This window comes from Myotis daubentonii, chromosome 5, assembly GCF_963259705.1.
Source record: "Myotis daubentonii chromosome 5, mMyoDau2.1, whole genome shotgun sequence".
NCBI classification, from domain to species: domain Eukaryota; kingdom Metazoa; phylum Chordata; class Mammalia; order Chiroptera; family Vespertilionidae; genus Myotis; species Myotis daubentonii.
Window position 1 is genome coordinate 2,905,271 of NC_081844.1, and position 24,453 is coordinate 2,929,723.

At 55.5% G+C, this 24,453-nt stretch overlaps 1 protein-coding gene across 1 annotated transcript in view; it reads left to right on the top strand.

Annotated features, from left to right (window-relative positions):
* SYNPO2 (synaptopodin 2) overlaps positions 1-24,453 on the top strand; it is a 140,331-nt gene that overhangs the window by 109,079 nt on the left and 6,799 nt on the right. The window contains exon 4 of the mRNA XM_059695568.1: positions 763-2,927. Coding sequence (XP_059551551.1) covers positions 763-2,927 — 2,165 coding nt within the window. The remainder of the gene's footprint in view (positions 1-762; positions 2,928-24,453) is intronic.

Genomic DNA, 24,453 nt, shown 5'->3' on the forward strand with positions numbered 1-24,453 from the left:
CCCCGATATTTAAAAACATGCTTGGCAATCGTTTTCTGTTGACATTTTATTTTTGAAGTATGGAAGCACGAGGTATGCCCCAACGTGCGTTTCAGAGCAGACTGCCCTTAAGTGAACTCCTTTCTAGTTTTGATTGCACCCTACTAGCTAAGACTCGCTGGACACCACTGACTGCTACAGCGTAGGGGCCCCCCCAGAAACAAATGATGAGGCCTGGATTCTGATGGGCAGACACACACGGGTATTGGACTCATATGCACAGAGTTCCACGTGGCACTGTAGAAGTTCAGATTTTAAAATTATATATATATATAATCATATATATATAATCATATATATACACACATTTCAGAGAGGAAGGGAGAGGGAGAGAGAGAGAGAAACATCACTGATGAGAGAGAACCACGGATCGGCTGCCTCCTGCACGCCCCCTACTGGGGATGGAGCCAGCAACCCGGGCCTGAGCCCTGCCAGGGAATCGAACCCGGGACCTCCTGGCTCATAGTGACGCTCAACCACTGAGCCAGGCCGGTGGGGCCTAGAAGCGCAGCCTTTTAAGGAAAGGAGGAGGGGGCGGGGAGGAGGAAGGGGAGGAGGAGGAGGAGGAGGAGGAGGAGGAGGAGGAGGAGGAGGAGGAATGGGTGGGTGGCTTCCGCGTGGAGCCCAGCGCAGGTAGGGTCCCCTCTCTTTTCCGGGTGCATGCGGGCGTGGCTGGGAGCCTGGCCGCCCCTCAACCTGCTCCCTCCCCCCCCCCCCCCCCAGGGCTGCGGAGGAGCGAGAGCCTGTCGGAGAAGCAGGTGAAGGAGGCCAAGTCCCGATGCCGGAGCATCGCGCAGCTGCTGACGGCCGCGCCCAGCCCGCACTCGCGCGGGGTGCAGATGTTTAAGAAGCGGCGGCGGCGCGCGCGCAGGTTCACGCTGGTCAGCTACGGCACCGGGGAGCTGCGGCGGCCGGGGGGCGCGGGGGACCCCGAGGACGACGGCTGGGACAGCCCCTGCGAGGCCGCGCTGCTGGGCGCCAGCGAGTCCGACGCCGACGAGGAGCTGCCGTCCGACCCCGACGACAGCGCGCAGGTCGTGGCCTTCGACTGGGACTCGGGGCTCGGGGACTTTGAGAAGAGGCTGAGCGCGGGGGACAAGATGGAGATGCTCCCCGACACGTCGGGCAAGGGGGCGCTCATGTTCGCCCGGAGGCGGGAGCGGATGGAGCAGATCTCGGCGCAGCAGGAGGAGGGCGAGGCGCGCGCGGGGGCGCCGGCGGGGGCGCACGACGGCCTGAGCGCGGGCACCTCCTACCGGCGCACGGAGGAGGCGACCATGAGCGCCCAGAGCTCCGTGCACAGGAGCTACGTCGAGGTGAGCCAGGGCCCCGGCCTCGCGCCCCAGCACAACGGCTTCGGGGCGGCGCCCGGCCCGGCGGAGGCCCCGCGGGCGGCGCCCATGAACAGGACGGCCCGGCCCTTCCCGGGGGCGCCCGGGGCCCAGCCTGCGGCCGCCTTCTCCCCGCCCCGCAGCGTGGCGAGCCCCACGGCCGACTTCCCCGCGCCGCCGCCCTACTCCGCGGTCACCCCGCCCCCGGGGGGCCCGGCCCGCGCGGCCACCAACCCCCCGGCCGACCCCGCGCAGCCCCCGCCGTGGCCGCAGCCCGCGCCCTGGCACCCGGAGCACATCGCGTCCCGGGACGAGCGCATCGCCGTGCCCGCCAAGAGGACGGGCATCCTGCAGGAGGCCAAGCGCAGGAGCACCGCCAAGCCCATGTTCACGTTCAAGGAGCCCAAGGTGAGCCCGAACCCCGAGCTCCTGTCGCTCCTCCAAAGCGCGGAGGGCAAGCGCGGCGCGGGGGCTGATTCGGGGCCAGAGGAAGACTACCTGAGCCTCGGGGCCGAGGCCTGCAACTTCATGCACGGCGCCGCCGCCAAGCAGAAGACGCCCCCGCCCGTGGCCCCGAAGCCCGCAGTCAAGGCCTCCTCCTCCTCCCAGCCCGCGACGCCCGTGTCTCCCGTGTCTCCAGTCTGGTCTCCGGGCGTGGGTCCAGCCCCCCAGCCGGCCTTCCCCAGGCCCCCGCCTTTGCAGGGCTCCGTGGCGTCATCCATCAAAATAGCGCAGCCGTCTTACCCTCCTGCCAGGCCCGCCAGTGCCCTCAACCTGGCCGGTCCCTTCAGAGGCCCCCAGGCAGCGGTGGCCAGCGTGAACCACACCGCCAAGCCAGCGGCCCCCACCCCGGCCGGGAGCGCCTCGCACGTGGGCGCCACGGCCCCGCCCAGCGAGCTCCCCGGGATGCAGGGGAAAGGGGCCCAGCTCTTCGCCAAAAGGCAGTCGAGGATGGAGAAGTACGTGGTGGACTCGGACACGGTGCAGGCCCACGCCGCTCGCGCCCAGTCCCCCACGCCCTCGCTCCCCGCCGGTTGGAAGTACTCCTCCAACGTGCGAGCGCCGCCCCCGGTGGCCTACAACCCCATCCACTCGCCCTCCTACCCGCTGGCGGCTGTCAAGTCCCCGCCTTCCGGCCCGCAGGCCTCCAAAACCAGCAAGAAGGGCAAGACGCCGCTCAGCGCTCTGGAAGTCATGAAGCACCAGCCCTACCAGCTCAGTGCGTCCCTGTTCACTTTCCAACCTCCAGATGCCAAGGCAGGCCTCCCCCAGAGGTCACCGGCCAAGGTCAACGCCGCGCCGGCCCCCAGGCAGGCCCCCCTGCCCCGGGCCGTCAATGCCAGCTCGCCCACCAACGCACAGGCCGCCGCGTCCGTGCACTCGCTGCCGGCCTACAGCCCCCAGCCGGCATTCTTCCCCCAGGCCGCCTCCCCGGTCAGCGCGTCCCCGGTGCCCCCGGGCGTCCCCGGCTCTCCAAAGCCAGAGGTGGCCTCCACGGCGTATTTGGTGGCACCGAGGCCCAAGTTCTCGGCCAAGAAGAGTGGCGTCACAGCGCAGGTGTGGAAACCCTCGATCGCGGAAGGGTAATCTGTGGCGGTCGCCCGGTGTCCTCTTTGCTTGAAGCGATGGTTTGCAGTGTTACTTGTGCCCCCGGAATGCTTAGCGAGTCCTCCACTTACTTAATTTCAGACGCCGCCTCCCACTGTGGGTCCCAGGAGCACCACAGGGTCAATGAGTCGAGCACCCAACTCAGATGGACTGCAGCCAGTTCGATCCTGTTTGCGCACTTAAATCCGGGGCACCCCCCATAGCCACGTGCCGTGATATTAAGCAAGCAGGTCCTCAGGGTGTGTGTGTTAGCGGAGACAGGCAGTGGCCAGTGGCCAGCGTGACCACCCACCTGCGCCCAGCCCTGCTCCCGGGCGAAGGGCTCAGTCACCAGCACATGGCACAGGCCGACGGCGCTTTCTTTTTGAAGTAGTGTTTTATCTCTGTTACTAGTGTTTAGGGGTAAGGAATGCACCGAGGGCAGGATCCGCTCCGGTCCCCACCTCGGCCACCTGGGCGAACTGCGGAGGAGTCCGGGGACTGTTGGCAGGTGCAGGGTTGGTTTGGGGTGAGAGAGAGGGCCCTGGTCACTGTTGAGCAGGGAGGTGTATTCGCTTCCTTGCCAGGTGTCGGACACACATGGAGACGGGATGGGGGAGAGGGTGGCGGAGAGTGATCACCGCCCTTCGCCAGCGATTCCCAGCGTCCCCATCACCCGGGAGACTAAGCGAGCACGCCCCCGGGGTTTGCTGGGGTGGAGGCAGGCCGTGGAGGAAGGTAGGCAGATGGGCAGGCCTTGGAGGCAGGTCCACGTGACCGGCGTCTTCCAGAGACCACGTGACTGGAGAGACGGTGCTGGTGGCTCAGCAGGCCTGGTGTGTGGAGGCCAGAGGGTGAGTGCACCCCGAGATCAGCACCATTTCCCAGTGACCTCTCCGCCTTCTTTTCCCTGTGTTTCTCTGGCTTATTTTGGACAACTCCTCCTCCCACTGTGCCTTGCGGCTCTAATCTCGCACCTTCACGTTATGATTTACCTCTGACGGACCAGGAGGATTCCGACAAGGTTACCTTGCGGGTAGGGATTGCTCACACCCTGCGGTCGCCCAGCTGGCCGCGGAGTCGGCCACGTGACTGACAGGAACCCGAAGACCTTGCTCATAGCTATTTTAAGTCCGAGGCTGAGCAACGTTGGAAAGTATTCAGCGTGAATTCAGGTAGATCACAGAGCACTTTTGGCGGCTCTGGGGGGAACATCACCCCACACAAGGGGGGGGGGCGGGGGGGTGACGCGGTAGAGACGCTCGGGAAGACGTGTCTGGGTGCAGGGACGAGGCCCCACTGTGACCCGCGAGGACGTCTGCGCGCCTTTGCTCTGCTGTCACTCCGCCCGCTCTCTTTCCCACCATCCTATTAAAATGTTACTTTCTTCTTCACCTGCTCAATGTATGCTTTTCAACATCTTCCCTCTCCGAGCTGCTCTGACCTGTGCTATTTCCCGGACATTCCTCTGATCATGCTCCCCAAACATCTGCATTTCCTTTATTTCTTACTGATTTCAGAGAGGGAGGGAGGGAGAAACATCAGCGATGGGAGAGAATCATGGATCGGCTGCCTCCTGCACGCCCCCTACTGGGGATCCATCCCACAACCCGGGCCTGGAATGTGACCCCCTGGCTCACAGGCGGATGCCCAGCCACTGAACCGCTGCACTTCCCTGTTGCGAGCATGTCCATTTCCCCGTAAAACTGCAAGGCTTGGGTGTTTCTGAGACACACCTCCCAGAGGAGACCTACGTCGGCTGCGAACAGGAGGCCCGTCTCCTGCCTTCCCTCTGGAACATCTCCCAGGCTTTTGGGGGCGGCGTATGCAGAGGCTGCAAACACAGGCACAGCTCGGGCTCTCGCGAGCCCTTTGGGAAACCAGTGAGAAGAGGAAGGCGGGATGGAGGAGGGCGCGATCCGCCCTTTACAGAACGCTGCTGTCTGTGTCTCCTCTTCCCTGCGCAGGAAGTCTGGTGAATGCTGTGCATTTTGCATTCTTTCCTAATAGAACAACCAAAAAAGGCTGCTTAGGGCCAAGCCGGCGAGGAGATGGTTTTAGCCCTCGCATTCCTCACATAGCGTGCAGAGAACGGCGTGAGTCAGCGGGAGGCTCATGGGCCACCAGGCAGTCAACTGGAGATCCTCCTTCAAGGGTAGCCGGTGTCTGAAGTCATGCCCAGGGCCCTGCGGTTTGCAGGCAGGAGAAGTGCCCTCGGCCCACTTCCTGTTGGACAGGTGGTGACCCTAGCAGAGCCCTTTTCGGGGTCCATGACTGACGCCACACGAGCCTGACTGGGACTGTCATGGCTCCCAAAAAGCTTCTGAGGCACGTGCCAGGCAGGTGGGAGGGCAGCCCAGCTCCCCCTGGCCCTGGGCATCGTGCCATCTGGGTGGCACCTGTCCCACCCGGGGAAGAGGCCCACCCCCTGCCCCGCAGGTGGGCAGTGCGAGCCAGAGGCCAAGCCTGCTCCCTGGAACCAGAGAGGCACCCTCTGCCTTTTCTCCCGACCAGGGCCCCCGGAAGCCTGCCTGTGGGGTAAGCGGCCGGGGAGCCGTGGCCAGGGCGCCAGCAGGGCAGGGGGAGACCGAGGGCGCAGGGGCTCAGCTTCCCTCCCCGGCAGCCTCTGCCGCCTGGGTGGTGGTGGCTGGTGGTGGCGGCAGGTGTGGGCTGTGCTGGCCGGTTGCGGGCTTGGAGGAGGCAGCGTGTGTTATTTTGGGCACCTTGCCTCTCCTCTGGCCCTTGGAGCTGCGTGTAGGCGCGGCTCCTGTGAATCGGCGTTTCACCGTCAGCACCACAGCGCCCGTGACCGACTGGGCGCCTGTGATGTGAGGTACCTGTGTGCCCACCCCCAGGAGCGCACGCGCAATCACAGGCCCTGCAGTGTCAGCGCGAGGTGACCACAGCACTGAATCCCACAGGACCCTATGTGAACCCCTCTTCGCAGGTTCCCACACCGCCTCAAGCCTCCCAGCACTCGGACCCCGGGTGTCCCGGTCTTAGCGGGGAGGGGGGCAGGTTAGCACAGAGCTGGGGAGCCGGGAGCTGAGGACTGCCACTCTGATCTTCGCACAGTTACGATTTTATTTCTGGTATTCCAACAACAGGCACGTTTTTGTTCTGAGAGAGGGAAGAACGCACCGTGTCTGCACTGTGACTGTTCACTGACGGTGTAACCCGCACACTTAATCACTCGCGTCTGGGCTGTCCTCCCAGAGCACGTGCAAGTCTGTAGTTTAAAATATATCCAGCTGATCGTTCTCGGTAGCATCTCCCTCATTTAACCGTCACAGACGCCCTCACTGTGCCCGTAGGAGGAGCAGCCCGCGTGACAAGTGGCGTGAACGAGAGCCAGGCTCCGTCACGCCTGGAGCGCGGGGCCGCTGCGGGAGCCGTGGTCTCCGCGGACAGTCTCTGCTCCCGCAGCCTCAGGTCTGGCTGCTCGCAAGTCACGTCTGAGATGTCGGAACCAGGGGTCCACACTGAAGGGGGACCCTGCCCTGGCTGGGTTCTCGGTGGGAACCCTTGGAGGTCGCTTTGCTGTGACCCGCGTCCCGGTCCCTGACTCCGGAACTGTCAGTGCTGCCTCTGAGCACACAAGGCCGGCGGCCCTTGGTCCCAGGTGGTCTCTTCCCCGCAGAGGGCCAGCCGGTTCTGTCCTCAGGCACCTGCCCGCACGGCTGGGACCCTGGCATGGGCGGGCAGGGCTCAGGTGACCGCCACCAAGAACGATTGTTCTCTGAAAAGCTAAATGCTCACGCCGCTCCCAGAGGGGAGCCCTGGGCTGCGAGCCTGTTCCCTGAAGTCAGGGCTGTTGAGTGTGTGCTGAAAGTTGTTAAGAGTTCATGAGAAACATAGGCGCATTCTGAGACCCCAACTCTATTCCCAGAGACACTGACCCTGCGGGTCCCCTGGCTGCCCCTTAGCGTGGACTCTGGGGACGCAGACCCAGCCACTCCAGAGCCGCGGAGCCAGCAGCCGGCGTTCTGGGAAGTTCTCTGACTTCCCACCAGAGCTGGCCGAGGGCCAGCGCCAGCCTGGAGGTTCCCACGGGGCCGGACACCAGGCGGAGCTGCCGAGAGCGGCCCATCTCTGTTCCCCTTTCCGACTGACTTGTTGAAATGAAGTGTGAAACCCGGGGCTGTCCTATGGGGCGTGGGGAACAACAGAGCCAGCGTCCGGGGCGCCCGTAGCAGAACCCCCTCTCCTCGCTGTCATCAGGGACACCTTCTGAAATTTTCAAAAAGTCACGCCTCCACGGTTTGCACATTTGTACACTAAGTTCCCGTTCGGCACTTGGAAATCACAGAACTTACTGCTCAGAGGCAGCCGGATGCAGAGAAGTTTAATTAAACATGTTAATACCACAGCCTGCCGGGCCTGTCTCGACTCCTGGCTCCAAGGCTGGCGGCTGGCGAGGTAGGTCTCAGGGTTAAGGAGAGCCGGTGAGGCTTCCCGGGCTCCTGTCATTTAAGTGACTTTCTGTTTTGACACAGAGGGTTTCTTAGCCTTTTTCCTTTACTTTCTTGGTTCTGAATGTTGGCCGTGTTCTTGACGTGTTCACCTAAAGCACGTGCTTTATGACGTGAAGTACACACTCAGGGTCCCCAATGAAATCAACCCCCAGGACCCACGGCCCAGCCCCCCGCCTCCCCCCCCACCTCCCCCCCACTGGTGAGAACAAGGTTCAAGGTCTCGAGGACCTTTGAACACACCAGGAGACACCTGCTCCCCCCGCCCTGCTGGGAGCCTCTTGGGAACTGTTGATGGTTTGTTCTTGAAAAAAACAACAAAGGGTCGCAATTGGTTCTGAGTTGAAAAGGCAGCCAGTCTAGGGAGGAGGGAGGAGGGAGGAGGGAGGAGGGAGGAGGGAGGAGGGAGGAGGGAGGAGGGAGGCCAATAGCAAGCAGCACAGTGCTCTGTTTTGGTGCTTCCTCGGGGGGCACTGCAGGAGTCCGGGGCCCTTGGTGTCTTCGCCTGGTGGCCTGGTGTGACATCTCTCGCCAAGGCCACCCGCAGGCCCCGGCAGCACTGAGGTCTAAGCCAGGGGGGTGGGGTGGGGGGATCCCCAGCATCACCTCTGCGGCCCACAGCACAGCGTGCAGGACTTACCGAAGTTGTGCCGATGGCAGCACTCCCCGAGCTCAGACTGCGGGCCCGGGACGGTGCGAGGATCTCCCGTAGATTCTCTCTTTTTATTGACGGATAACGGACGTAGCATAGCTCAGGGGTACAGCACAGTGATTCGATGCTGTACACATTGGGAAACGATCGCACGTTCAGTGTGACCCCGTGAGCCCCCACCACGGTCACCCCACATAGTTACAGGGTTTTTCCTGTGATGAGAATGGTTAACACCTACCCTTAGCAGCTTTCAAACACACGATGCAGAAAAAAAAAAAAGAAAACAAAACAAATAATGATGCGCAGCATAATCAGCCGCGGTCACAGGGCTCCCTTCTGTGATCGCTGAGGTCGGCACCTTGGACCCCTGCACCCAGCCCCCCACCCCACCCCAGTCACCCCCTCTGGCCACCTGCGTGGACGCTGCTCGAATGAGCCGTCCTCCGGGACAGGTACCACACTATCCCCGCTTTTAGATCTCGGGGTTCTCAGGCACAGAGAGGCTGACTAACCCGCCCGGGACCCCACAGAGCTTAGCAGTGGTTCCCGCGCTCTCCACCGGCTCCCTTCCGGGTTCACTGCTCCTGGGAGACACTGACTAAACGCCCTGGAGTTGGGTGCCCCAGGTGAGAGACACTCGTGATTGGTGGAGAAGGCGCGTGGGAGCAGTAACAGCCTCCCTTTAGGGGACCAGCCCGTCGGAGGCCACAGGGGAGGGGACCAGCCCGTCGGAGGCCACAGGGGAGGGGACCTGCCCATTAGCCACCACAGCGCACCTGTCTGAGAAATGACCATCTACATCAAAGGTAGACACTGACTAAACGCCCTGGGGTTGGGTGCCCCAGGTGAGAGACACTCATAGAGGCGGGGGGGGGGGGGGGGCGGTGCTTAGGGCTCAGTCAGCGGTAGGGACGCCTGAAATGGTGTGGTCTCTGCTTAGAGACACCGCACGCGCCTGTTGGAGCCTCACACGCCCGCAGCTGCCTGCACGGTGTGGCACACCAGGCGGTCTAGGGAGAAAGCCCTCACGTCCAGTAACAATTACGTGAGAAACGTTCCCCCCAATTTTTAAGTTAAAACAGAAGTGGTTTGATTAGGGGAAGCCCGAGGTAAACCCCGTGGGCTGAGGTGACAGCTGGCAGGAAGGCGCCTGGAGTGCCGAGAGGCAAACTGCCGGAGCAGAGGCCAGGCCGCCTCTCCCGGCCTTGTCCCCTGGCTGGAAGGGGGGACAGTGACAGGTGTCGCTCTGGAGTCATGAGGATGCACTGAATCAGTGCGCTGGGTTCAGGGGCACCGGACCCACAGCGAACCTTCCTGATGTCCGCCGTGGGGGTCGCTGAAAAGGGCATGAGATAGACAACAGCTGCGGCTCCACACTCCCAGGAGCAGCACAGACACAACAGCGATATGGGCTCTGTGGTCTCTGCTGCTGGGAGCCCAGGTGGAGGGCCCAAAATCTAAACTGGAGAAGTGAGCTGTGCTAATGGAGCAGCGTGGGCGCTGATGGAGCAGTGTGTGTGCTGATGGAGCAGTGTGTGAGCTGATGGAGCAGTGTGTGTGCTGATGGAGCAGTGTGGGCGCTGATGGAGCAGTGTGTGCGCTGATGGAGCAGTGTGTGTGCTGATGGAGCAGTGTGTGAGCTGATGGAGCAGTATGTGTGCTGATGGAGCAGTGTGGGTGCTGATGGAGCAGTGTGTAGGCGCTGATGGAGCAGTGTGTGAGCTGATGGAGCAGCGCTGATGGAGCAGTGTGTGAGCTGATGGAGCAGTGTGTAGGCGCTGATGGAGCAGTGTGTGTGCTGATGGAGCAGTGTGTGTGCTGATGGAGCAGTGTGTGAGCTGATGGAGCAGTGTGTGAGCTGATGGAGCAGTGTGTGTGCTGATGGAGCAGTGTGGGTGCTGATGGAGCAGTGTGGGTGCTGATGGAGCAGTGCCCGCATTAATTTCCTATTGACCTAGGGAGTGGGCCACTAGGTGCCCTGTCTCTTCTCTCCTGCTTCACCCTCACTGATGCTTTCTGGGTCGCTGTTCCTCCATTGCTCTCTGCTTGGCCTGCTGCCAAGTTTTCATCCTTTGTCGTCATCTGCTGTCTTGGCATTTCGTTGTTGGAGGGGTTTACAAAGAGGAGACCAGCATTTAAAAAGTTGGGTTCTTTATATTTTTTAAAGAGAAACCCAATGTCAGCTGTGTTCAATTCGAAGCACCAATGTGAACTCAAACAAACGCGCTGCCCGGGAAATGCCCTGCGGACTCTCTCGGGGAAAGGCTGGGGTGAGATGTATTCTCAGGACCGGAGAGAGGACGCTTCCAGGGGCCTCTCCAGGGAAGTGGGGCCTGGCAGGGCGGCCGGTCCCCAGGCTCCGAGGCCGCGGCAGACAGCTGCTCCCATCCCTCTTCCCGCCACTGTCCCAGGACAAAGGGTCAGCACAGGCCTCTGCAGGGTAACCGATCCCCTTGCCCCAGAAGTGGGATCAGTTTCCAAAAGCAGAAGGAGTGAACCCTGGGCCTGCAAACCCCAGCGCCCTGCCAGCAGCGCAAAGCAGTTCTCAGAGGCTGAGCGCTGGTGCAGGGAGGAGCCTAAAATTCCAGCCGCCTTTCCCACCCCGGGGGACTTTTGTGGGTTTTCTTGGAACTTCTAGAATCCTCTGAGTCAGAAGCAGAAGTCAGGACTGATCTTGAAGAGAAAAAAGCCAAACAAGCCGAGAATCTGAAAAATTTTCTCTGATCCAAAAATTGCTTTTATTTCAAAAACAATTAAATTGATTTCATTCAGCTTTTTTTCTTTTGTGACATTTAATCACATTTCTTTTTCCTTGAAAAGTAAAAAAGCAACTAGGTCCCATTCTTGCATGGCAGACCCCTTAGCTCTTTTTCCCCCTGAACATTTAAAAAAAAAATGTTCACAAAACCGTCCTCTAACGCTAAAAAGTCGGTCAGTAATAGGCTGGACTGTATAACAAGGTGCTCATTTAAAGCGTCATATTGGTCCTTCCACAATTCAGGTGTTCTTTCCCCTAATCACCCAGAGCGTACTGATGGCCCAACTGCTTGTTGGTACTCACCAGGAAGTGCCAGCCATTGTCTTCCCTGTAAACCCGTGAGGGGCTGCACAGAGTTTGAATCCTCCCTCATGAAATAGCCAGCGGACTGCCACAACCCATTTGGGTGGCGTCGCCGAAATAAATAGCAAAGCAAAATACGTCACTCAGAACTTTCGATTTTAATTTAATTTTACACTTGGATTCACCAAGTACCCAGATTTCCTGCGGCACAGACCTTAGCGTTCACACACTAGCGCCTTCACCGCGCTCCCACACGGCTGCCCAACGTCTGTTCCCCAGGAAAAGTCCGGCCCCGCTGCCCTAGCTTAGCATTTCGGGTTCAGTAGGTCCAAGTGGAATACACTCCTGGAGACTGTGATGCTAGCAGGCTGGGAAACACATTTTGAAAAAACACTTTTCTAACACAAACACCACTGCAGTCAGCTTCCCGCTTTCAGCCTGTAGGAAGGTTTCCAGTTCACCCCTTTGTCTTCTTGGAAATGCGCCCCTTTAGCTGTCTGAGCGCCATGGGCGGCTTTACTCCCCGTGTCCACTAGATGGCAGCAAACGCCGCCCCCTCAGGCAGGGCTTCCCGCAGCCCTCCCAAACCTTGACACAGAATTTAAGTGGAACACTGTTTCTCATTGATTTCTTTTTTAAAAATCTTTATTGTTGTGGGTATTACAGATGTCCCCTTCTTCCCCCTGGTTGCTCCCCTCCACCCAGTTCCCGCCCTGCCCCAGGCCTTCACCACCCTACTGTCTGTATCCATAGGTGAGATCTTCAGTTAATCTCTTTCCCCCTCTCCTCCCCGCTTCCCCCTGATATTCCTGTCTGTTCCATGCTTCCATGCCTTTGATTCTGTTTTATTCACCAGTTTATTTTGTTCATTAGATTTCTTGTTCATTTATTTTGATTTTTAGATTCAATTGTTGATAGATATTTATTGCCATTTTATTGTTCATATTTTTTATTTCTTCTTCTTCTTCTTCTTCTTCTTCTTCTTCTTCTTCTTCTTCTTCTTCTTCTTCTTCTTCTTCTCCTCCTCCTCCTCCTCCTCCTCCTCCTCCTCCTCCTCCTCCTCCTCCTTCTTTTTCTCCTCCTTCTTCTTTAAGAACACCCTTCAACATCTCATGCAATGCTGGTTTGGTGATGAACTCCTTTAGCTTTTCCTTATCTGTGATGCTCTTTATCTGACCTTCAATTCTAAATGATAGCTTTGCTGGGTAGAGTAATCTTGGCTGTAGGTCCTTGCTATTCATCACTTTGAATATTTCTTGCCAGTCCCTTCTGGCCTGCATAGTTTCTGTTGAGAAATCAACTGACAGTCGTATGGGTACTCCCTTGTAGGTAACTGGCTGTTTTTCTCTTGCTGCTTTTAAGATTCTCTCTTTGTCTTTTGCCCTTGGCATTTGAGTTATGATGTGTCTTGGTGTGGGCCTCTTTGGGTTCATCTTGTTTTGGACTCTCTGTGCTTCCTTTTCTTGTAAGTCTATTTCTTCACCAGGTAGGGGAATTTTTCTGTCATTATTTCTTCAAATAGGTTTTCAATATCTTTCTCTCTCCTCCTTCTGGCACCCCCAGAATGAGAATGTTGGTGTGCTTGAAGTTGTCCCAGAGGCTCCTTTTTCCAGCTTCATATTTTTGGATTCTCTTTTCTTTTTGCTCTTCTGATTGGGTGTTTTTTGCTTCCTCGTATTCAAAATCCCTGATTTGATTTTTGGACTCCTCTATTGTTGAATCCCTATAAATTGTTCTTTATTTCAGTTAGTGTATTCTTCATTTCTGACTCGTCCTTTTTCATGTCTTTGACATTCTCACTAAGATCGTGAAAGTTTCATGTAGATCCTTGAGTAACCTTATAACCATGGTTTTGAACTCTGTATTTAGTAGTTTGCTTCCTTCCATTTCTTTCATTTGTGACATGTTTGTCTCCACATTTTGGCTGCTTCCCTGTGTTTGTTTCTATGTATTAGGTAGAGCGGCTATGTCTCCTGGAATTGGTAGAGTGGCCTTGTGTAGCAGGTGTCCTGTAGGGCCCAGCAGCTCAGCCTCCTGGTTTCACTGATTCCTTAAACAGAAGAATACAGAGGCCTCTAGATGTGATTTCATCTGACCCTCTGCTTCTAATCCAGGCAGAGAATAAATATTTCTAGGAGCAGAGTGATATGAATTTTATCATCCGGAGGAGGGACTGGACCAAGTTCCTCATCTCTGGGAAAGGGAGAGATTCATGACTTCTCATGGTGGGAGGACAATTGAGTCTGTTATCACCAGTCACAGATGTTCTCAGTAATAACTAACTTAAACCTCTCTGGCATGAATCAGGACATTCCTATCTTGTGATCTAGGCTAACGGAGACTTTTGACGCACTTTGAATGCTGATTAGCTTTTAAAAATGAAAACAGATATGACTGTAGAGTTTTCAAAACTAGAAAGAAGTGCATACACTTTATGGATCACAGGGGAGGAGCCCAAAGTTTTTGTCGAACCTGAAGAGTGAGGTGATGGAGTGATGGGGTGGACAGACAAGGCACAGAGAGGGTGGGGCCATGTGGCAGGAACCCCCACCAAGGGGCATCTCGATCCAACCGGAGCGTTGTTTTCAGACCTTTGACACACTCACGTTCATTTCTGGAACAGGATGGTGATGTCCGGAGGTCTGAAACATGAGATACATGTCTGTATACTTCCCAGTGGAGGAGAAACAACTATAAGAAAATTGGGGAGCTGGATATTTGAGGATGAGAGAGTAAAGGTTTCTATTCGTGAAAAAGAAGGAATTAGAACTAATGAATGGAATTGCAAGATGGTGAATTTAAGTTTAACTTAACCTAACACATCTGTGGGGAAGAGAAGGAGAAGGACTTAAGCCAGCCGTGGGCAAACTATGGCCCGCGGGCCGGATCCGGCCCGTTTGAAGTGAATAAAACTAAAAAAAAAAGACCGTACCCTTTTATGGAATGATGTTTACTTTTAATTTATATTAGTTCACACAAACACTCCATCCATGCTTTTGTTCCGGCCCTCTGGTCCAGTTTAAGAACCCATTGTGGCCCTCGAGTCAAAATTTGTCCACCCCTGACTTAAGCAGTGGTTCTCAACCTTGGCTGCACATTAGAATCACCTGGGAATCTTTCTAAAATCCTGATTTCTGGGCCTCATCCTCCGGAAATTCTGTTTCTTTGTTATGGGGTGGGGCCACAACATTAGTAACAAAGAAACAATTTCCGGAGGCTGAGGCCCAGAAATCAGGATTTTAAAAAGATTCCCAGGTGATTCTAATGTGCAGCCAAGGTTGAGAACCACTGCCCTAGGGCGATGTAGGCAATGGGCCTGCAGTGCTGTGGAGCAGAACTTCTGGAACCTTCTGCCTGTCCTTTCTCCTGAGTCACTGGCTCTTCGTCCTGTGCTGTCAGATGCAGGTTCTGTTTATAAAATTACGTCACGTGAATTGTGCATTCACACAGAAAGCAAACTTTTACAAATAAGAACCATTTATCAATCGTGTTCTTTGCCGCCACTGTTCAGCCGGTTTTGCTGTCATTTGGCTTTGCTCTGAGACTTCTGTAATGTTCGACCCAGCACTGTAAGCCATGCCCAAGGTCAAGCCGTGCCTTGGGAACGGGGCGTAACTGTTTATCAGTGTGTCCTGGGACACACCGCATGGCCAGGCTTCATTTTTTCTCAGCTTGGCTTCATTTTAAAAAAAAAGTACTGGCCTAGAGTGGTCGGCAAACTCATTAGTCAACAGAGCAAATATCAACAGTACAACGATCGAAATTTCTTTTGAGAGCCCAATTTTTTAAACTTAAACTATATAGGTAGGTCCATTGTTATTAACTTAATTAGGGTACTCCTAAGGCTTAGGAAGAGCCACAGTCAAGGGGCCAAAGAGCCACATTTGGCTCGTGAGAGGCAGTTTGCCAACCACGGGCCTAGACTGACCTGAATTTAGCAGCTCGTTATATCGTCACAGTAGCATTTCATCCGGGACTATCTGACCACAGTGATAAACTGTAGGAGAGTCTCCTTCAGAACCTTGAAAGAACTGAGAGAGACCATGCCTCCTAGGTAAGACACACACTAAACGTCTAGCCTGGGTCACCACGTGTGAGATTCCAGGTGGTCTAGCCTAGGTCACCACGTGTGAGATTCCAGGTGGTCTAGCCTCAGTCACCACGTGTGTCATTCCAGGTGGTCTAGTCTCGGTAACTACGTGTGTCATTCCAGGTGGTCTAGCCTAGGTCACCACGTGTGAGATTCCAGGTGGTCTAGCCTCAGTCACCACGTGTGTCATTCCAGGTGGTCTAGCCTTGGTCACCACGTGTGAGAGTCCAGGTGGTCTAGCCTCGGTCACCACGTGTGAGAGTCCAGGTGGTCTAGCCTCGGTCACCACGTGTGAGAGTCCAGGTGGTCTAGCCTCGGTCACCACGTGTGAGAGTCCAGGTGGTCTAGCCTCGGTCACCACGTGTGAGAGTCCAGGTGGTCTAGCCTCGGTCACCACGTGTGAGAGTCCAGGTGGTCTAGCCTCAGTCACCATGTGTGTCATTCCAGGTGGTCTAGCTTAGGTCACCACGTGTGAGATTCCAGGTGGTCTAGCCTAGGTCACCACGTGTGTCATTCCAGGTGGTCTAGCCTAGGTCACCACGTGTGAGATTCCAGGTGGTCTAGCCTAGGTCACCACGTGTGAGAGTCCAGGTGGTCTAGCCTCGGTCACCACGTGTGAGAGTCCAGGTGGTCTAGCCTCGGTCACCACGTGTGAGAGTCCAGGTGGTCTAGCCTAGGTCACCACGTGTGAGATTCCAGGTGGTCTAGCCTAGGTCACCACGTGTGTCATTCCAGGTGGTCTAGCCTCAGTCACCACGTGTGAGATTCCAGGTGGTAATTGGCCGTCTGGGATAAGCTCTAGACATTTCCTTTCCCACGCCTGCCCAGCGTGATTTTTAAAGGATAGATGCTTAACAAGTGCAGATATGTGTGTTATGGAGGGTCTCTTCACAGCATTTTAATGGCCCACCTGGGCCCAGAGCCTGCGCTGCAGCTCAGTGGCGTGAATCAGATGCCCCGGACATCCACTGTGGCTCCGCGGCGGCCACCGCCGAGGAGAGCACGGGCTGCCAAGGGTGCCGCTGCCACGCTCCCCTGCAGGGTTTTAGCTCTTTAGTTGGGTGTTTATTACAGTTTCCGTTCAGCACAACTCCGCATTAGTTTCAGGTGAGCAGCACGTGGTGGCCTAGGCTAGGCCACCTGGAATCTCACACGTGGTGAGCGACCTGGGATAGACCTGCCTGAGGTGACAAAGTGTTCCCTCCGGTAAGTTAAGTGCCCCAGTGCTTTCTTCTCTCTTTGTAATTGGTTTTAGAGAGAGAGAAACATCATGTTGTTGTTCCGCGCATGGATGCGTCATTCACTGGTTGCTTCTTGTAAGTGCCCTGACTGGGATCCGAATCTGAAACCGTGGCGTATCAGCAGGACGCTGCAGCCAGCTGAGCCACCCGGCCAGCGCCTGCCCAGGCATCTTCCAAATGAATCCCTGCTTCCCGTTTTGAAGAAACGTGCCTGGGACGCTTCTGATAGAAAATGTTTCTAAGTTTCCCAGTTTTCCTTGAAAAGCAGACACCCTCATGACTATCGTTGCTTTAATCTAGTTTCCTGCTTCAATCTATTACCCCCTCTCTGACACCCCCTGCCCCTGTCCTCAGTGGTCTTTTCTCTATTCCACTTACTTTACGATGTTCCTGTGTCTCTAAGATGAAATGAGCCCGGCCAGTGTGGCTCAGTGGTTGAGCCTCAACCTATGAACCAGGAAATCACAGATGGGTTCCCGGTCAGGACACATGCCTGGGTTTCAGGACCCCAGTGTGGGGCTTGCAGGAGGCAGCTGATCAATGATTCTCTCTGCATTGATGTTTCTGTCTCTCCCTCTCCCTTCCTCTCTATGAGATCAATTAAAAGAAAAAGAAATAATAAGGTGTTTATTTAAAAAAAGAAATAAAATGAAATGAATACATGGAGTTTTTGTGTAAATTCCCTCAAACGAGAAAGATGTCATTAATAGAAAATTCACCAGTTGGACCAGGGGTGTGATAAGGCAATTAAACAAAATCTTTCCTGCTCTGTTCTTAAGAAAACAATTTGGTGGCGATTTCCCAGATGGAAAGTTATATTTTTTATTCCTAATTTTAAACATCACTCCAAGGGCATGTTTTTTTGACAAAGGAAACATAAATATGGTTTGGTAATAAATCTCAAAAATTTCCCAAGAACAGTATGTTAAACATTTTCCCTAGGGCTCAAGATATGAATCAAGGGATCTATTTAATCAGCTTTAAAAATGTAATGGACAGAAAAACAGTGACAAAGATGGAATAAGTCATTCTCCTCACATTGCACTCTCCTCCTCCTTGAGAAAGAATGTTAACCTGTGCTGTGTCCTTGTGCTACTAGACTAGAGGGGTCCTCACCTGCCCGCCTCCAACCAATTAGCGTGGACAGGAGTTTGCAGACAATAAAGTAGAGGTTTAGCCTGGACGGTGTGGCTCAGTGATTGAGCATCGACCTACGAACCAGGAGGTCACGGTTCGATTCCCCATCAGGGCACATGCATGGGTTTCGGGCTCAATCTCCAGTGTGAGGTGTGCAGGAGGCAGCTGATCCATGATTCCCTCTCATCATTGATGTCTCTCTCTCTCTCTCTCTCTCCTTCTCCCTCTCCCCTCCTCTCTGAAATCAATAAAAATATATTTAAAAAATAAATTAAAAAATAATAGAGGTTTATTAGTTGAGGACATGGCACCGAGCCCAGAGTCCCAGGTGAGCTGGTGCTCAGGGGCCTGGCCTCCGAGGGGGTGGGGACAGGGAGAAAACTCACTCCTCGCGGGATTAAGGGAGTGGTGTGGGCTCTACTGACGGGTGGGCCAGGGGAGGGGGTGGGTGGTCATCGCACAGCCCCGATGGCAGCCCGTCAGCCGGGCGTCCTTCCGTCTGGTTTCGTGAGCGTGTGGTCCGTAGGGTCCTCCAGGCCCATGGGCCTGGGACTGAGACGCCTGAAGCCACGATGCCTTTCGCTTCACGGGAACTCTGCTTCTGTGTCAGCAGCCCCAGCGTGTCCTGGAGTCGGCGCGGTGCTGGCCGATGGAGGTCCGCGGCTCGATGGTTGAGGAGGGGCGTGGGGGACAGAGAGGAGAAGGCCGCGCTGCAGACATGGGGTTAGCTCTGTGTGGCCAGAGTTGTGGTGTCTCTGTCAGTGCGCTCTGGTTGGCCAGTTTTAATGCCATCAGGATGCCGCAGGGGCTTTCCTACAGCCCCGCCCGGGGGCCTGGGGCTGCTCCGGCGCGAAGGCCCAGGCAGTGGTCAGGCAGCGCACAGACTTGTCGTAAGAATCCTTGTCCCCGACACCTTCCCTGATGCATCTCGTCTGAGCCGAAGCCTTTCTGCCTGGAGACAGGTTGGCTGCAGGGCCACGGGTCCCTTGCAGCACGTTGCACAGGGAACGCCCGAACCGACCCGGAGAGAACGTTCACGCGTCTGTCTGAGTCAGACCGACAGCATATGCAGAGCAAGAGCGGGAGGCTCTGCACGGGACAGTTTTTTGGCTTCTTTCTTGCATTAGAAATTAAGGAGGGGCAAAGGCAGGGCACGTGGAGGAGGAGGGCGGGGCCAGGATGGAGTACAGCATGGGTAACAAGAGAGGGGATCGCTTCTGGGGTTTCACAGCTGTGTTCCCAGCCTACACATTTGTGTTCCCTGTCTGCACAGCTGTGTTCCCTGTCTGCACAGCTGTGTTCCCTGTCTGCACAGCTGTGTTCCCTGCCTACACAGCTGTGTTCCCTGTCTGCACAGCTGTGTTCCCTGTCTGCACAGCTGTGTTCTCTGCCTACACAGCTGTGTTCCCTGTCTGCACAGTTGTGTTCCCTGTAGGCACAGCTGTGTTCCCTGTCTGCACAGCTGTGTTCCCTGTCTGCACAGCTGTGTTCTCTGCCTACACAGCTGTGTTCCCTGTCTGCACAGCTGTGTTCCCTGTCTGCACAGCTGTGTTCCCTGCCTGCACAGCTGTGTTTCCCTGCCTACACAGCTGTGTTTCCCTGTCTGCACAGCTGTGTTCCCTGTCTGCACAGCTGTGTTCTCTGCCTACACAGCTGTGTTCCCTGTCTGCACAGCTGTGTTCCCTGTATGCACAGCTGTGTTTCCCTGCCTACACAGCTGTGTTCCCTGTCTGCACAGCTGTGTTCCCTGTCTGCACAGCTGTGTTCTCTGCCTACACAGCTGTGTTCCCTGTCTGCACAGCTGTGTTCCCTGTCTGCACAGCTGTGTTCCCTGCCTACACAGCTGTGTTCCCTGTCTGCACAGCTGTGTTCCCTGTATGCACAGCTGTGTTCTCTGCCTACACAGCTGTGTTCCCTGTCTGCACAGCTGTGTTCCCTGTCTGCACAGCTGTGTTCTCTGCCTACACAGCTGTGTTCCCTGTCTGCACAGCTGTGTTCTCTGCCTGCACAGCTATGTTCCCTGTCTGCACAGCTGTGTTCCCTGTCTGCACATCAGTGTTCCCTGTCTGCACAGCTGTGTTCCCTGTCTGCACAGCTGTGTTCCCTGTCTGCACATCAGTGTTCCCTGTCTGCACAGCTGTGTTCTCTGCCTACACAGCTGTGTTCCCTGCCTACACAGGTGTGTTCCCTGTCTGCACAGCTGTGTTCTCTGCCTGCACAGCTGTTCTCTGCCTACACAGCTGTGTTCCCTGTCTGCACAGCTGTGTTCCCTGTCTGCACAGCTGTGTTCTCTGCCTACACAGCTGTGTTCCCTGTCTGCACAGCTGTGTTCCCTGTCTGCACAGCTGTGTTCCCTGTCTGCACAGCTGTATTCTCTGCCTGCACAGCTATGTTCCCTGTCTGCACAGCTGTGTTCCCTGTCTGCACATCAGTGTTCCCTGTCTGCACAGCTGTGTTCCCTGTATGCACAGCTGTGTTCTCTGCCTACACAGCTGTGTTCCCTGTCTGCACAGCTGTGTTCTCTGCCTACACAGCTGTGTTCCCTGCCTACACAGCTGTGTTCCCTGCCTACACAGCTGTGTTTCCCTGCCTACACAGCTGTGTTCCCTGTCTGCACAGCTGTGTTCCCTGTATGCACAGCTGTGTTCTCTGCCTACACAGCTGTGTTCCCTGTCTGCACAGCTGTGTTCCCTGTCTGCACAGCTGTGTTCCCTGTCTGCACAGCTGTGTTCTCTGCCTGCACAGCTATGTTCCCTGTCTGCACAGCTGTGTTCCCTGTCTGCACATCAGTGTCCCCTGTCTGCACAGCTGTGTTCCCTGTATGCACAGCTGTGTTCTCTGCCTACACAGCTGTGTTCCCTGTCTGCACAGCTGTGTTCCCTGTCTGCACAGCTGTGTTCTCTGCCGGCACAGCTGTGTTCCCTGTCTGCACAGCTGTGTTCCCTGCCTGCACAGGTGTGTTCCCTGCCTACACAGTTGTGTTACCTGTCTGCACAGCTGTGTTCTCTGCCTGCACAGCTGTGTTCTCTGCCTGCACAGCTATGTTCCCTGCCTGCACAGCTGTGTTCCCTGTCTGCACATCAGTGTTCCCTGTCTGCACAGCTGTGTTCTCTGCCTACACAGCTGTGTTCCCTGTCTGCACAGCTGTGTTCCCTGTCTGCACAGCTGTGTTCTCTGCCTACACAGCTGTGTTCCCTGTCTGCACAGCTGTGTTCTCTGCCTGCACAGCTATGTTCCCTGTCTGCACAGCTGTGTTCCCTGTCTGCACATCAGTGTTCCCTGTCTGCACAGCTGTGTTTCCCTGTCTGCACAGCTGTGTTCCCTGTCTGCACAGCTGTGTTCTCTGCCTACACAGCTGTGTTCCCTGTCTGCACAGCTGTGTTCCCTGCCTGCACAGCTGTGTTTCCCTGCCTACACAGCTGTGTTTCCCTGTCTGCACAGCTGTGTTCCCTGTCTGCACAGCTGTGTTCTCTGCCTACACAGCTGTGTTCCCTGTCTGCACAGCTGTGTTCCCTGCCTACACAGCTGTTTCCCTGCCTACACAGCTGTGTTCCCTGTAGGCACAGCTGTGTTCCCTGTCTGCACAGCTGTGTTCTCTGCCTACACAGCTGTGTTCCCTGTCTGCACAGCTGTGTTCCCTGCCTACACAGCTGTGTTTCCCTGTCTGCACAGCTGTGTTCCCTGTCTGCACAGCTGTGTTCTCTGCCTGCACAGCTGTGTTCCTTGTCTGCACAGCTGTGTTCTCTGCCTACACAGCTGTGTTCCCTGTCTGCACAGCTGTGTTCTCTGCCTACACAGCTGTGTTCCCTGTCTGCACAGCTGTGTTCCCTGTCTGCACAGCTGTGTTCCCTGCCTGCACAGCTGTGTTCCCTGTCTGCACAGCTGTGTTCCCTGTCTGCACATCAGTGTTCCCTGTCTGCACAGCTGTGTTCTCTGCCTACACAGCTGTGTTCCCTGCCTACACAGGTGTGTTCCCTGTCTGCACAGCTGTGTTCTCTGCCTGCACAGCTGTGTTCTCTGCCTGCACAGCTGTGTTCCCTGTCTGCACAACTGTGTTCCCTGTCTGCACAGCTGTGTTTCCCTGTCTGCACAGCTGTGTTCCCTGTCTGCACAGCTGTGTTCCCTGCCTACACAGCTGTGTTTCCCTGTCTGCACAGCTGTGTTCCCTGTCTGCACAGCTGTGTTCTCTGCCTGCACAGCTGTGTTCCCTGTCTGCACAGCTGTGTTCCCTGTCTGCACAGCTGTGTTCCCTGTCTGCACAGCTGTGTTCCCTGTCTGCACAGTTGTGTTCCCTGTAGGCACAGCTGTGTTCCCTGTCTGCACAGCTGTGTTCCCTGTCTGCACAGCTGTGTTCTCTGCCTACACAGCTGTGTTCCCTGTCTGCACAGCTGTGTTCCCTGTCTGCACAGCTGTGTTCTCTGCCTGCACAGCTATGTTCCCTGTCTGCACATCAGTGTTCCCTGTCTGCACAGCTGTCTTCCCTTTCTGCACAGCTGTGTTCTCTGCCTGCACAGCTGTGTTCCCTGTCTGCACAGCTGTGTTCCCTGTCTGGTTAGGGGCAATTAGGCAGGCAGGCAGGTGAGTGGTTGGGAGCCAGTGGTCCCTGATTGTGAGAGGGATGTCCGACTGTCAGTTTAGGCCTGATCCCACAGTTGGACATCCCCCAAGGGGTCCTGGATTGGAGAGGGTGCAGGCCGGGCTGAGGGACCCCTCTCCCGTGCAAAAATTTCATGCACCGGGCCTCTAGTTTATCATATAAGGTACATAAGCATTAATTTTATACTAATCATGACATTCTCCTTTATTAAGTGATGACATGTGCCAGACACTGACATTTCTCTCTACAGAAACCCCCACAAGGTCAAAGATTCATTTACTTCATGGGATCACATCCTTTGTTTATGGTGAAAATTATGTTTTCTCTATAGCAACTGATGAAATTAGAATTTCTTACTTTTTTTTTTTCTGTGGTGGGATCTCAATGACCTTTACTGTTTAAGTCTTTTAGAGAGAAACATGATTAGAAGGTTTTATTTTTATGTTCTAACTAATTAAAGTAGACTTTTACAAGAAATATACTGACGGAAGGCTTTTCCCCTGAATTACAGGCGATCATACTGGTGGTTCCAGGGATGACCTGGAACGGGGCCCCATGAACACTCCACTCGCAGCTGTGTCTTAGAGTCTCCCACCTCCTTGTGAGGGTAAAAATGGCTGTGGAGGGATTTCTCTCCATTAACAGATTTGATGCCTTAAAATACACTATTTACATACAATTCTATCCTCTATGGCAGCGGTTCTCAGCCTGTGGGTCGCGACCCCTTTGGCGGTCCAACGACCCTTTCACAGGGGTCGCCTAAAACCATCAGAAAACACATATAGAATTACATATTGTTATTGTGATTAATCACTATGCTTTAATTATGTTCAATGTGTAACAATGAAATTGGGGGTCACCACAACATGAGGAAGTGTATTAAAGGGTCGCGGCATTAGGAAGGTTGAGAACCACTGCTCTATGGCTTCGATTCCTCAGTTTCCCTGTGCAAACACAGCCTCACTGTGTGGCCTGGTAAATTAGTAAGGGCCACGCCTCAGTTTCCTTATGTGGGAGACGGGAAGTGTAGGGTTGTTAAGGGGGTTAACAGGGAAGAAGCGCTTAGAACTGGAACCAGCAGGTGGTAAAAAAAAAAAAAAAAAGCTGTGCATTTTACTGTTGTCCTTGCCTCTGAGGTGAAAGGGACCCCAGACGCATGCGTGCGGAGTCCCTTGACCCGGCTCCCTGACCTCAAGTGACCGGGTTATTTTTACCATGTTAGAGCCGCAGGTTCAAGGGCAGGCGGAAGCCTGCGTCTGGCCCGCCGGAGCCGGCCGCAGTGAGGTCAGCGCGTGCTTCTGGCCAGCCCTGCCCCCGCCTGGTGCTGTGGCCCCGGCTCCTATCTGGACCACCCCAGGTGCCAACCCCACTTCAAAGCAAGGCCCCTCCTATTTTTATCCTGTGGGCAGCCTGCCGGGCGCTGCCTCTTGAACCAAAGGTCCTCCCAGGCTTCTGACTCCTCACAACCACAGGATGATCGCTGTCCTGGCGCCCTGAGGCGGGCGCAGAAGCACCGTCTGTCCTCCCCCATCGGAGGGGGCCAGCGTTACTGCCCCGCACAGCCGAGGGGAAGGCCCCAGGTGAGCCCCATGCTGCCCAGAGGGGCCGGGCAGCACCCCCAGGTCAGGGCGATGCCCACAGTCACTCACACCCGGGCCCTTTCTCTCAAAGGGCTCCCTTCAAATACTTTTTAAAAGGGAGCTGAGCCCGGCCGGCGTGGCTCAGTGGTTGAGTGTCGACCTATGAACCAGGAGGTCAGGGTTCGATTCCCGGTCAGAGCACATGCCCGGGGGGTGGGCTCGAGCCCCACCGTGGGGCGTGCAAGAGGCAGCCGATCGATGCTTCTCATCATTGATGTTTCTCTCTCTCTCTCCCTCCCTCTCTGAAAGCAATAAAAATATATTTTTAAAAAAGTGACTTGATTTAGAACTGAAAATGTAATCTGGAAGCGAACCTAACGGGAATTAGGATGCATGGTCCGTGGCAGAGTCGGGACAAGCAGCTCTGGCCGCCAGCCGCCTCTCACCCCGGGCCTGGCGTGCGGACTGCGTTCTCAGGGCTGTTTAAGCAACGTGCGCTCACGTGCTGCCCTCGTTCTTGATCATATGGCTCGGAAGTCCTGCTCCCATGCACGGTTCTCAGCCAGTAGAAACGGACAGTCCCCTGTTTTTTTTATTTTTGTTTTTTAAATATATTTTTATTGATTTCAGAGAGGAAGGTAGAGGGAGAGTGAAACATCAATGATG